The 13,594-nt window shown below is 47.4% G+C and overlaps 2 protein-coding genes and 1 long non-coding RNA gene across 4 annotated transcripts in view; 2 read left to right on the forward strand and 1 right to left on the reverse strand.

Annotated features, from left to right (window-relative positions):
- Positions 1 to 1,035, reverse strand: part of Lats2 (large tumor suppressor kinase 2) — a 54,563-nt gene extending 53,528 nt beyond the window's left edge. Inside the window, exon 1 of one of the 2 annotated variants that reach the window (XM_031362138.1) lies at positions 798 to 1,035. The gene's annotated coding sequence lies outside the window, so the exon portion shown is untranslated. Of the gene's footprint in view, positions 1 to 276; positions 421 to 797 lie in introns of those variants that run through there. The other variant, XM_031362139.1, reaches the window with a different exon arrangement.
- On the forward strand, positions 176 to 12,300 carry LOC116084156 (collagen alpha-2(I) chain-like). Its single transcript, XM_031361006.1, has 4 exons — positions 176 to 197; positions 355 to 1,261; positions 11,209 to 11,387; positions 12,250 to 12,300. Exons 1-4 carry the CDS (start codon positions 176 to 178, stop codon positions 12,255 to 12,257), a joined length of 1,116 nt encoding a protein of 371 aa, XP_031216866.1. The 3' UTR covers positions 12,258 to 12,300.
- A 19-nt stretch (positions 12,301 to 12,319) lies between these two features.
- Positions 12,320 to 12,715, forward strand: LOC116084860. Its single transcript, XR_004116293.1, has 2 exons — positions 12,320 to 12,371; positions 12,536 to 12,715. It is a non-coding gene; the product is annotated as an uncharacterized LOC116084860 (long non-coding RNA).
- Positions 12,716 to 13,594: the final 879 nt, after the last annotated feature.

The following is a 13,594-nucleotide window of genomic DNA, read 5'->3' on the forward strand; positions in this document are numbered from 1 at the left end:
GTTAGCGCCTTATTACAACAGTTGCTAAAGGGGAGGGGGGGTCACAAAAAGTAGCCTTGTCTCCAGATTTAGCACTCAAAACTGGTCAGCATCATTTACAGACCTAACCTAAACCTGGGGCTAAACTAAAAGTACGGAGCAAGATTTGGTACAAATTCCCTAGTAAGCGGCTAACATGACGGGCAAGCAGGGGAAATGTAAAGGCGTGAAAAGTCCTCGCCCAAACTTTTTTGTCAACAAAATCTGCACGTCCAGTTCTCTCCCGCTCACACTCACGGGCATATGTTTTCACCCGGCAGCCTCCAGCACGCCGCTGGTGGCCGGGGTCGCCCGGGTGAGACCCCGGCCACGCAGGCTCCTGCGTGACTAGGGCTGGGGACCGGCGCTACGGACGCGGGGCGCTGAGTCCCGGCGGGGAGGAGCAGCGGAGGGCGGCCCGGGAGAGGCGTTACGCAACTGCCCCGCACCGACCGCCGGACGGCGCGGCCCGGGACGGGGCACCGGGCGGGCACCGTGCCGCCGAGGGCCCGAGGTACCGCGCGCAAGGCCGCGAGCGCGCGTGGTGGACGGCGCGGCGCACGGAGGCCCAGGCTGGGCGGGGTCGGCGCCGGGGGGACCGGGGTCTGGGCCTCCGGACGCCGCCGCGCGAGCACAACAAAGCCGCCCCGCCGCCGCCACCCGCTGCCCCGCACCCGCCCGGGACCCACCCGACGGGCGGTCCGTGCTCCGCAGGGGAGATCGCCCGTGGGACCGGGCGGAGCCCTGTCCCGACAAACTTCCCGGCCGCGGCCCCTCACCTCCGGGAGCGCTCTACACTCTCGGCGGCGTCCCGGCCCGCGGCTCCGGGACCTCGCGCGCCGGGAGACCCGGCGCCGGTAGCGGCAGCGGCTGCAGACCCCGGAGGGTCGGGGGAGCCCGGGGAAGCGGCGGCGGCGCTGGCGGCGGCGGCTCCATCTTCCCGGGGCGCTCACGCCGCGGTTCCGAAGCGCAGACCGGAGCGGGACATTCGCTACATTGTTGGCATTCCACGGGCGTCACGTGACCCCTCCTCCCGCGTCACTCTCGGCCGCATACCAGCCCGGGCGGGGCGCCCGCGGCCTTGCTCCCCGCCGCCCGCTCCGCCCCACCGGCCGCTTCCTGCGCCGCCTGGCCGGGCCGCCACCTGCCCTGCGCTGGGCTCGCGTCGGAAGTCGGCGGCCCGGGAGCGCCGGTTTTCCTACGCTCCGGTTTTCCTACGCGCCTCGTACCAGTCGATGAGAAAAGTAAGTTCAGCGGCCCCGGTGCCAGCCACGGAAAGTGCAGCCGGCTATTGAGACCCGGGCATCAAATAATAAACCAGGACGCCTGACACCCCTGAGCTTAACGGGACGCAGTTAACCAGCTCCCTCCCCGGGCACGTTTTAGCAGAGTGCCTTATGGTTTTATAAAACACATCACTGCTGCACGAACAAACCAGGGAGACTTGGCGTCTACACTTCGGCCACTCCTTTATCCTCCATTTGGGGATTTGGTCCAGGGACAGACGCTGAGAAATAACAGCGTGGAAGCCAAGTCCTTCGTTTACTATTGGCTGTCTAACGTCACACTCCCCGCCACCTACGGTCTGTGATAAGTGATGGTGAGGACTAATAGTCTTAAAAGTCAACCCGTTTTCCTCTTTAATTAACAAACGTGACATTTGAGGTTTCAATTCCGGAAGAAATTCACAAGAGTGTAGATCATTTGTACCAGTTTTTATTTTTGTCCTCGGGAAGGAACTCGAGCCCTCTCTCCTGTGCCACATTCAGGCTGTGTTATCAGAGGGACCCTTGTCAGGACTGTTTTAACTGCCTCACCAGCCTTTAGTCCTGGGCTGCCCCTCACCCCCCACCCCCTCTAATTCCCTTAAGGCTTCTTCCAGAGAATCTCATTTCTTTGTCCTTTGAACTTTAATAATTAAGCCTCCTGCAGATTAGCCTCATTTTCTTTAGTCAGCCTGACCCTGTGTGCTACACTGACATCTTGCACTGTGATGGGGAACCAAGGCATGAAGGAATACTCTGTAAAAGAGGAGTCTGGCACTCCCCGCGAACTTCCTCCCCCCATCTGGAAGCGCACTGGCAACCTTCGCTGTGTTTAAGGTTCCTACCTCTTGCTCTTTGAAAGTGTAAGAAATGTTAGTGAAGCCAGTTAGTGATGCACACCTGTAATCCCAGCTCTCCGGAAGACAGGTGAGTTCAAGGTCAACCTGGTTATAGAGAGAATTCCAGGACTACCATGGCTACACAGAGAAAAGTCTTAGCATTCCAAAGCATTTGCTATACTTCCAGCAGAAACCTCACAAATGCCTCCAACTCCAGGGCCGAGGGATCCTATGCCTCGGTCTGGCTTCAGTGGGTATATGCACACACGTGCATACTAAGCACAGACGCACACATAAATAAAAATAAATAAAATCTTTTTTTTTTTATAAAAGAACAAAAATAACTATCTTCTTGTCAGACAGTGGTGGTACAGGCCTTTAATCCCAGCACTTGGGAGGCAGAGGCAGGCTGATCTCTGAGTTCGAAGCCAGTCTGGTCTACAGAGTTAATTCAAGGATAGCCAGGGCTATACAGAGAAACCCTGTGAAAGCAAAGAAACAAACAAGTAAGCAAGAACTTTTTGCAATGTGACTATTTATAATAGTAAAAAGCCAGGAACAGCTGGACTGCAGGAGCAGAGAGGGAAAAGGTACGCGGTGGTGTACACTAGGCAGCTAAGTGAAGAGGTAGGCTTTATTTTTGCCAAAGGACAAATGATTACAGACAGAATTCAGAACCAATGTGGGGTGAACAAAAGCAAATTGCAGAACTGTACATACATTATGATACCATATCTGTAAATAAACATGGGCTTTGGAACCTAGACTCACCTCATCCTTTGTGTAAGTGTGAACTCTTACATACCACAGCCATGATAGCCATGGCCTGTTTAGAAGGAATGGAAATTGAACAGAGGAGGGAAAACTAGTGTTCTAAGTTACTCTACAGTGCTTGCTGCTTTTATTAAAAAGCTGAAGGTAAGCTGTCAACATTTATCTTTCTTTAGATTTATTTATGTGTATGAGTATTTTGTTTGAACATGTGAGCCAGGTGCCAATGGAACCTAGAAAAGTGCATGGGGGTCCCTTAGAACTAGAGATAGGAATGGTGGTGAGCCACAAAGGTGATGGTACACTATTTATGCCTTTAATTTTTAAAATGTTTTTAAATGCATACATTTGAGACTAGAAACAAATTGGAAATAAGTGTCCAAGATAGGGCTTTGATGAGGAAACTAACTGACAGTCAATCAAATCAGGCATCATGGTGTGTTCTCATAGTCCCAGCACTCAGGAGATGTCAGCAAGAGAATCAGAAGGTTAAGGTCATCCTTAGCTACATAGTGAATTCTAGTCCAGCTTTGAGGCCAGTGAGACTTTATCTTTAAAATAATAATAATAAAAATAGTAATAGTAATAAAGTATAATATCTGGACATAGTGATTCTAGGTGATATTTTTGTCTTATAACTTTTGATACATCAATAATAGGATAACCAACAACAAAAAGTATTTTTGAATTAGCAAACTAAGTACACTTACATGATGTATGTAGCTGAGGGGAGAGAGAAAGAGAGAGGAGGAGAGGGAGAGAGAAAGAGAGAGAGAAAGAGAGAGAAAGAGAAAAAACAAGGGATGTTGAGCAGAGCATCATCTTGAGTGACAAAATTACCATAATATCTTTGTGTGCCGTGCGGTAGCCTAGAGTGATTGTCTAGACGTACACTTTGTCTCTTCTAGTCTTCAGAGGAACCGTGTTATTAACCCTTTCTGATAGAAGAAGACCTTGAAGTACAGAGAGCCAAGTAATTTGCCCAGGATCAAAGAGCTGAGATTTGAATCTAGGTAGATCTAACTGCAGAGCTTAGGAGCACTGAATTACAAGGCTCTCTTCAGGTAATCACAAGAAGTCATGATTACAACGTACTTATAAATACAGAAACAAGCCAAATTAGCCCTTTACACTTGTGGTGTTCTTGGCTGGTTGTTGTGTTGCTGAAGATGGACGCCAGGACCTCGCAGGTGCTAGGCAGGGACTGTGCCACTAAGCTGTCCCCCAGCTGAAGAGAGAGCCCTGCGAGTCAACTCTCCAGTGAGACTCCTGGAGTAAAGAGAGGATTGTCTAGGGGTCCCCCCAAGGAGGATGCCCCCAAGACTGACACCCTGCTCGTGTTGTTTCTGAGTGCAAAATTCCTGATTATTGACTCAGCCTCCTTCATGCAGTGGGTGACTGGAGAGCAGGGTCTGGTCTTCAGGCACATTCATGTCTCCTTATTTGTCATCAGTGTGATGGAGACACATCGGATCTGTCTCACTGCAAAGCCATTCTCTGTAGACAGTCATGACAATGAAGAGCAGGATCACACCCTGAAAGGCCTGGATGCCTGGGGAGAGGATGCTACCCTGATCCGGCTCCTTAGGAGGTGGTTTCTCCCCACATGTTTTGTCTCTCATTAACCAGGCTACTGCTTCCTGCACAACAGGAAACTATAAAGAACCTCCTAACTGACAAGCACATCAAATATACTTTAAAGCCGTCTTTATTGTGTCAAATATCAAAGTTTAAGCATGAACCATTTCTGCTCAAGTGTGGTGGTGCATACCTACTAATCCCAGTGATCAGGATGCTGGTGTGGAGAGAATGAGTGTCCCAGGCCAGCTTAGAGTATATCAAGAGACCTGGATGAATGCATGGACGAATATTAAATATTATCTGTTTCTGAGTCGGCTCCAGGGAACTCCTCCTCTGTTGATCTTTGGCTACTGTGGATCTAAGGTGTAGAGCTTTGAGAGTTAACCACATTGCCGTTGCTAGTTAGCTGCTATGTTTCCATGATGCCTTGAGCTCCTTTTTAAAACTTTAAAACTTAACTTATTTTATTTTATTTTTTTCTAGTCAAGGTTTCTCTGTGTAGCCTGGCAGTTCTGAAACTTACTCTGTAGACGAAGCTGGCCTCAAATTCACAGAGAAGTCACCTGCCTCTGCCTCCCCATTGTGTGGATTAAAGGCGTGTGCCACCATACCCAGCTTATTTATTTTTATTCTATATGTATGGGTGTTTTTCCTGCATGTATGTCTATGTACCATTTGCATGCAGTGCCCAATGAGGCCTGAAGAGGGACAACAGATCCTCTGGGGCTGGAGTTAGCAATGGTTGTAAACCAATGGCGTCTAAACTAGGCCAGCCTTCGAGCTGCAGAACTTGACTCTTCACCCCATGACTACAGGATGGATTTACAGGACATTCTGCCTTCAGAGAACTGCTTGGTGGGTAGAGGGCACTTCCCGTGGTTTGACAAACAGAACAAAGTAGAGTAGAAATGGAAAATGAAAAGCCAATTCTGTTGGCTTTTCCTCTGCCTCTGTTTTCTTCAGTTAAGCGGTGGGCTCCTTCTGTGGTGGGCTCCCTCTGCGGTGGGCTCCCTCTGCGGTGGGCTCCCTCTGCAGTGGGCTCCTTCTGTGGTGGGCTCCCTCTGTGGTGGGCTCCCTCTGCGGTGGGCTCCTTCTGCGGTGGGCTCCTTCTGTGGAGGGCTCCCTCTGTGGTGGGCTCCCTCTGCGGTGGGCTCCTTCTGCGGTGGGCTCCTTCTCTTCTTTCCTATTAAGTCTGGCTGTTGGTGTGGTGGCTTAGACCAGTAACCCCAACACATGGGACAGAATTGCAAGTAAGATGGTATATTTTTTAAAAAGGGGAAAAGGGCTGGTGAACACCCCAGCAGGTGAGGGGCTAACAGCAAGCCTGGTGAGCTGAGTTCAGTCCTAGGATCTGCATGTTGGACAGAGAGAACTGACTGCAGTGTTGGGTACAAACAATGGCAGACAGACAGACAAACAAATGTGAAAAGAAAATTTTTTTTGAAAAGCCAAAACAGGGCTGCAGAGATGTCTTAGTGGTTATGAGCACTGACTGCTCTTCCAGAGGTCCTGAGTTCAATTCCCAGCACCCACATGGTGGCTCACAGCCATCTGTAATGGGGTCTGATGCCCTTTTGCTACAGTGTACTCATATACATAAAATAAATAAATAATTCTTTAAAAAATTAAAATTGTCTGGTTTATACATGCTTGGCCTAGGGAGTGGCACTATTAGAAGGTGTGGCCCTGTTGGAGGAAGTATGTCACTGTGGGTGTGTACTTCAAGACCCTCATCCTAGCTGCCTGGAAGTCAGTCTTCTCCTAGCAGCCTTCAGATGAAGATGCAGAGCTCTCAGCTCTGCCTGCGCCATGCCTGCCTAGACACTGCCCTGCTCACATCTTGATAATAATGGACTGAACCTCTGAACCTGTAAGCCAGCCCTAATTAAATGTTGTCCCCATAAGAGTTGCCTTAGTTATAGTGTCTGTTCACAGCAGTAAAACCCTAACTAAGACAAAAATTAAAGAAAAAGCAAACCAGTTAGCATCTTAACCCAGGCCTTTCAAGCACTGTCCCACTGAGGCCCTTAGCCACATTTAAGATTTTTTTCTCAGCAGTGAAACAGCTTGGATATCAGGGCTAAATCCCTAGGATATCAGTTCTCACACTTGTCTTGCAGTTTTAAAGTGTGAACTCTTCCCTGATTTTAAATAATTTCTAATAGCTTTATGTCTAGCTATTATACAGAGAGACCGCTGCAGAAAATGCACACAAGCTTCCTGTGAGTAGCTGGGGCAGCTCAGGACCCCACAGACCTGCTCGTCCGGGTGCCTCCACTCACGCTCAGGCATTCTCATTTTCCAAATAGCCGCTGTGCTTCTCAGACAGGTGATAACATATGAAGTTGCAAAAATCAGCCTTGCTCAATGAGCTAAGGCTTGTTCCCAGGAAAGCTCACAGCAGCAACCTCACGAAGATGGAATCACACTCTGAGTTAAACAGTTCTTTTGACAGTTCGTAATAGTAAGAGACAGAGTTCGTAAGGAAGACAGTCTCCTAACATATTCATCCCCCATGCACTCCCCCGGTGCTGACTGACTTCATCTGAGTACTCCTTATAGAAAGAATAAATATATTTTAATTTATTTAATTGTTTGTCTGACTGCCACTTCTGTGTCACACCCAGGTCTGTATCTGGAAAAGTTTCACTGAAAAGGCGATATTTTACTTTTGTGTATTTTAAAACCTCCCATTAAAAACATAAAACAAGGGGATAGAGAGATGGCTCAGCAGTTAAGAGCACTGACAGCTCTTCTGAAGGTCCTGAGTTCAAATCCCAGCAACCATCTGATGCCTTCTTCTGGAGTGTCTGAAGACAACTTCAGTGTACTCACATAAAATAAATAAATAAATTAAAAAACAAAAACAAAAAACCGTAAAACAAGGGGCTGGAGAAATGGCTCAGTGGTTAAGGTGGGAACTGAACTCAAGACCTTTAGACTGCTCTTCTAGTGGTCCTGAGTTCAGTTCCCAGCAACCTCATGGTGGCTCACAACCATCTGTAATGGGAACCGATGCCCTCTCCCTGTGTTGATGACAGCTACAGTGTACTCACATACATAAAATAAATAAATCTTAAAAAAAATAACACTAACAACAAAAAATGTAAAACAAGGCTCAAGAGTGGGTGCATACCTTTAATCCCAGCACTGGATTATACCAAGGCCACCTTGGTGTATAGAGTGATTTCCAGGCCAGTGAGGCCCTATCTAAATAATAACAAAAACAAAACCACAAAACAGTCCAGAGAGGTGGCATGGTGGTAAGGAGCAATAGCCGCCCTTCCAGGGAACCTACCTACCTGACGGCTCACAACTGGCTGTGACTCCAGTTCTGAAGGATCTGATACCAACTTCTGGTCTGTTCAGGCACCAGACACAAAAGAGATAGATGCACAAGTGGCCGGGCAGTGCTGGCACACACCTTTAATCCCAGCACTTGGGAGGCAGAGGCAGGTGGATTTCTGAGTTCGAGGTGAGCCTGGTCTACAGAGTGAGTTCCAGGACAGCTGGGGCTATACAGAGACACCCTGTCTCAAAAAACCAAAAACAAACAAACAAGCAAACAAACAAAGAAACAGATGCACAGACATACACAAGAGAAAACTTTTTTTTTTAATACTTAAAAAAAAAAAAAAAAGAACAGGCCAGGTTTGGTGGAATATGCCTTTAATCCTAGCACAGACAGGTAGATCAGTGTGAATTCCAGGCCAGTTAAGGTGATATAGTAAGATCTAGTCTCAGAAACAAACAACAAAACCATAAAACAATGGAACAGTATCTCTGGCCCACTCTGGTCTCAAATTTGTGTGTCCAAACAGCCTGTCTCAGTCTCCCGAATACTGGAGCTGCTCCTGGTAGCCGCAGCTAGCTCATTAAACCGTCTGTTTATTCATTTATTTTTGGGAGAGGATCTCATGTAGAGGAGCCTGAACTCTCCTCTCCCAACCCTCCACCCCCCCCCCCATTGCTCCTACTTGCTGGTATATAGGTGTGTGCTGCCACACCTGCTAAAAAATTTTAATGTACTATTTTGTATTAAATATTGGTAAACTTTATGAAGAATAAGTCCAAGGCTTTTGTCTTATCTCAATCAATTTCTGTAGCTAACCTAAATGTACCAAAAAATATTTAACTGTGATTGTAAAGGAACCAGTTTCGTGATCTATTTCTAACTCCAAATGTAAAAAGAACTGTGAGTGAGCTGCTGTTTGGGTTGTTGACTGTTACTTTAAGCAGCAGCTGTTTTGCTTTACCTACGAGATGCTAGATCAGAAAGAGAAAACCGAAGCATGTTATCCTTACATGCTCAAAAATATGGCCAGAAGAAAGCCATGAAGAGACCGTGAGAAGTCGACTCCAGGGCAGAAGAGGAAGCAGGCCTGTGAGGCCCTGGCTGCTGGATTCCAGAGCAAAGGGAAGCAGTTGCTGCAGATTGTATTTGATTATGGATAATTGAAGGCCAAGAAGAGTAGGAACTGGGTGAGTACCCCAGAATTAATCCCTTTCAAAAGGACAGAGGTGAGAGGAAGGATCAGAATTTGAAGTAAAGCTACTTAGAAAGGGAAAGGGGTGAAGCAAAGTCAGGAGGAAAGCTGGTATTTAAGGCATGCAGAGAATGGACTCAGAGAGTAGGGAGGATGTTAGCCGAGGGGATAGGAAGTAAACAGAGTGGACAGAAGAGATGACATAGCTCTGTGGTTAAGTACCATCAAATTAAAAGCTAACGAGGCGGTAGTGTGTGTCTGTGGTCCCCAGCTATCCAAGCTGCAAAGACAAGAGGATCCCCAGAGCCCAGAAATTCAAAGTCTGGGTAATGGAGACCCTGAATAAATAAACAGACTACAACCACCACCATCAGCTACCAAGCTGGACACAGTGGGCGCACACCTGTAATCTGAGCACTTAGAGAGCAGAGGCATGAGAATCAGGAGTTCAAGGTCAACCTTAACTATTGGCTAGCCTGGGTTACAAGACAGCCTGTCTGAAAAACACAAAATGAAGCACAAAACAAACAACTTTAAAAAAAACAAAAAACAAAAAACAAAACCCTATCACCTGAAACAAAGAGGAGGGAATGGGGACTCCATGTGCCTTCCCTGCACCCCCCCTCATGTGAACCTAGCCCCTCCACACATCTGCCATGACATACTTGCCACTCTACACCAAGAACCAATTGATGAGCCCTCCAGGACTCCCTGTAGTACTTTTTCCTTCTGGTTTCTCTCTGTGTGGCACTCAGTACTGCTTCTCACCGCACCTTTTTTCTTTCTGATTATTCAACGTAGGCCTATCTCTTCCCATAATGGGTATGTTCTGTGAAGACAGGGTGTATGTGCCGTTCACCACGATGCTCCATCTCTGCACTGAGCCCAAAACTCACAAGCTAGGTCATTCATGGCTAAGTGAAAATGTGCTTCTAACGTAAGCAGAGTCAGATGCTCTGATACACATGTGGGGGGGCTCCAGGCCAGCCCCGAAATCATGAGAACAGCTAGTGCCATAACTGCTGTGTGACTGAGCAGCCATGTTTGGTGGCTTGGAATAGTAAATGCACTTGCCACTTCTTGGTATTTTCAGCTCTTGGTGTTTTGGGGACATTATCCCTTCACAGATTAAGATTATCAGTGCCACAAACAGAGTCACTGGAGCAACAGAAACCAACTTCCCTCCAATTCACACAGGCTGAAGCTCCAACAGCAAGGATGGTGCTGACAAGCCGAGGAGACTCGACTTCAGCCTCTTCTCTCACTCCACATAGCCTTGGTGTCCTAGTCAGGCTTCTGTTTTTGTGATGAGACACCATGACCACAGCAACTCTTACAAAGGGAAAGATTTCATTGGAGCTGGTTTACAGTTCAGAGGTTCAGTCCATTATATCATCACGGTGGAAAACATGGCAGCATGCAGGCAGGCATGGTGCTAGAGAAGGAGCTGACAGTTCTACATCTTGATCCATAGTCAGCAGAAAGAGATTGTGTACCACTCTGGGCATAACTTGAGCCTGGGAGACCTCAAACCCCACCCCTAGTAACACATTTCCTCCAACAAGGCCACACCTACTCCAATAAAGCCACACCTCCTAAGAATGCCACTCCTTATGGCCAAGCATTTAAACACATGAGTCTATGGAGGCCATCCTACTCAAACTACAGCACTTGGGTAGTCTTTGCCATGTCTGTGGCCACCGCTTGTGTTTCTCTACATGACTAGCACTCTGTGCATGTCTGCATATGCTTTGTATTAAGACATGGTCATGCTTATCAGGGTTTGCCCTGATAGCTTCAATTTGACTTCGTCTCCACAGACCCTGTCTGTAAATAAGGTGATATTTTGAGGTACTAAGGGTTAGGATGTCAACGTATGCACATTGTAGAACACAGGAGCCCACCCATCATGAGGGTGAATGGAGCAGGTCTTGTCCATTGTCTGTTTTATATAGCACATAGGCTAAGAATTATGTTAAGATTTCTAAGTTATTGGAAGAAGAAAATCAAAAGAAGAGAAGCATTTCATGACCCATGAACAGGATGTGCAATCCATATTGCAGTGCCTATGACGCAAGCCATAGCTGGAACACAGCCATGCACATTCAATCTCACATCTCCCATAGCTGGAACACAGCCATGCACACTCAATCTCCCATCTCCCATGGCTGCTTTCTCTTTACAGAAGACACTATTGCAACATAGATGGCTGTAAAACCCTAAATATTTGCTGTCTCTTCTTTACAGAAAAAAAGTTGCGAACCTCTGCCCCAGAGCGGTGACAGCAGGCATGGAAAAACTACGAATGGGATGGAGAGTCATTGAGGAGGCAAGATCAACACAGTGTGGCAGGGGAGACAGAGCAGGAGGGAGATCAATGACCCTTGCTTCTCTACCCATATCTACATTACCATATAGCCCAGGAGGTGGGTTCAGACTAATGTACAAATGTTTAGCCTACAAATTTGAAAAAAAAACCAAAAAACAAAACTTTTTTCTCCTGTGAAAATTACTATACTGATAAAATGAGACACATATAAAAGGCAAATTCAGGCTGATATGCTAGACCACCACTCTTAAGACCTCGTTGAGTAATGAGACCAGCCTTCAAGGGCTGGGTGAAGCCTTATGTCAGTTAAACTCCAGGGTCCCTTGTTGCTATGATTTGGATGGAAACGTAATTCCAGAAGCGCCTGGTGATGACATTTAGTGGTGAGGCCTTTGGAAACTGACTTGAATTAGATAAGGAAAAGGGGACCAAGTCCCTTGGCTTAGTGAGAAGAGGAAGGGAATCCTGTATCTTCAAGGGTATTCATTTGCTTTCCATTGCTATGATGACCAAAAGCCGTTTGGGGAGGAAAGGGTTTCTTTTATAGCTTACAGTCCATGATGAAGGGACTCAGAGCAGGAACTGCAGCAGCAGCCAAGGAGGAGCAGCCTGTTTTCATATACAACCCAGGACCCTGTGCTCGAGGAAGGCACTGCACAGTGAACTGGGACCTCCCTCATCAATCATTAATCAAGAAAATGCCCCCACAAAGCTGGAGAGACAGCTCACTGGTTAGGGGCACTGGCTTCTCTTGCAGGATTCTTTCAGGTTCTATTCCCAGCACCCACACGATGGCTCACAAGCATCTGTAACTCCAGTCCCAGGGGATCAGATGCCCTTTTCTAGCCATTGCTGGCACCAGGCATACAAGTGATACATAAACACACTCATATACATAAAATAAATAAACCTTTTTTAAAAAGACCTGGACTGTGGTGGCACATGCCTTTAATCCTCAGGAAGCTGAAGAAGGTAGATCTCTGAGTTTGAGGCCAGTCTGGTCTACAGGGTGAATTCTAGAGCAGCCAAGGCTACACAGAGAAACCATGTCTTGAAAAACCATAAAAACAAAGGAAAGAAGGTAGGAAGGAGGGAGGGAGGGAGGGAGGGAGGGAAGGAAGGAGGGAGGGAGGGAGGGAGGGAGAGAGGGAGAAAATGTCCTCACAGACTTGTCTACAGGCTAATATCATGTAGATACTTCCTCAATTCATCGTTTTTGGTTTTTTTTGTTTTGCTTTCCTCCAGGTTCCTCTAGCTTGTGTCAAGTACAGCAGGCTACTATAATTCCCTTTCACCATGATGGATACAGTAAGAGGCTCTAGACAGATGCTGGTACTCTGTGGATTTTCAAGAACCCTGTGGAAAATGAATGTCTTTATTAACTATCCAGGCTCTAGTAATCTGAATAAGAACATGAAGAAACGACCGATCGGTTAAGAGTGCTTGCTGCAATTCAGTGGATCCAGCACCTTCCTCCCACCACTGCAGGCACCAGCACACATGACACACTACACACACACACACACACACACACACACACACACACACACACACCACAAAAACCAACCAACCAACCAACCAACAAACAACAACCTCTCCACCACACATACAAACTGGGCAACAACCCCTGCCCATCTGGTGATGGTATACAGCAGACTCCATTCTTTCTTTCTGAAGGCCTTTGCATGTTTCCTGGAATGTTATTTCCTCCATCCCTCAAACTCAGTTGATCCCAGCACACCTTGTCTGGGACAGCAGCAGAGAAGATGGAGATGACTGCCTAGTTTAGGAGAGGAAGTGGGTGGTGCACTTCTCCAGGGCCATGGGCCAAGCCAGCAGGGAAGGAAGGCAATGGACAATGGAGAATCTAGGAAGCCCAGCGGGTGTGAGGGGGTCTTTCCCTCTGCCAGCTGCTACTTGAGGCTTGTATCCAGTTTGAGGCCAGCTGTGAGAGGCTGATGCTGTAGGTACGTCTGTTCCTCTGGGTCCCTCCTTCCAGCCAGGACTGCTGTGAGGCTATACTCTTTTTGGACAGGGATAGAAATGAACCCGGACGACGGTGAGGTCACCAGAGTTGACAGCAGAGTTGAGTGTGATGCGGTATGTTGAAATGAGCAGGCTGCTGAAGGATCGATAAGCCTGGTAATATGGGCTTCTAACCCAAGAATTCTGGTTAGAAGTTGTCATTTTCCATATGGATTTTTGTTTGTTTGGGTTTGATTTTTTGAGACAAAACTATAAATTTGTAGCCCAGACTGGCCCCAAATTTAGGGTAACCCTCCTGCCCCAGCTTCCTGAATACCA

The sequence above is a fragment of the Mastomys coucha genome, unplaced genomic scaffold (assembly GCF_008632895.1).
Source record: "Mastomys coucha isolate ucsf_1 unplaced genomic scaffold, UCSF_Mcou_1 pScaffold9, whole genome shotgun sequence".
In the NCBI taxonomy this organism is placed as follows: Eukaryota; Metazoa; Chordata; class Mammalia; order Rodentia; family Muridae; genus Mastomys; species Mastomys coucha.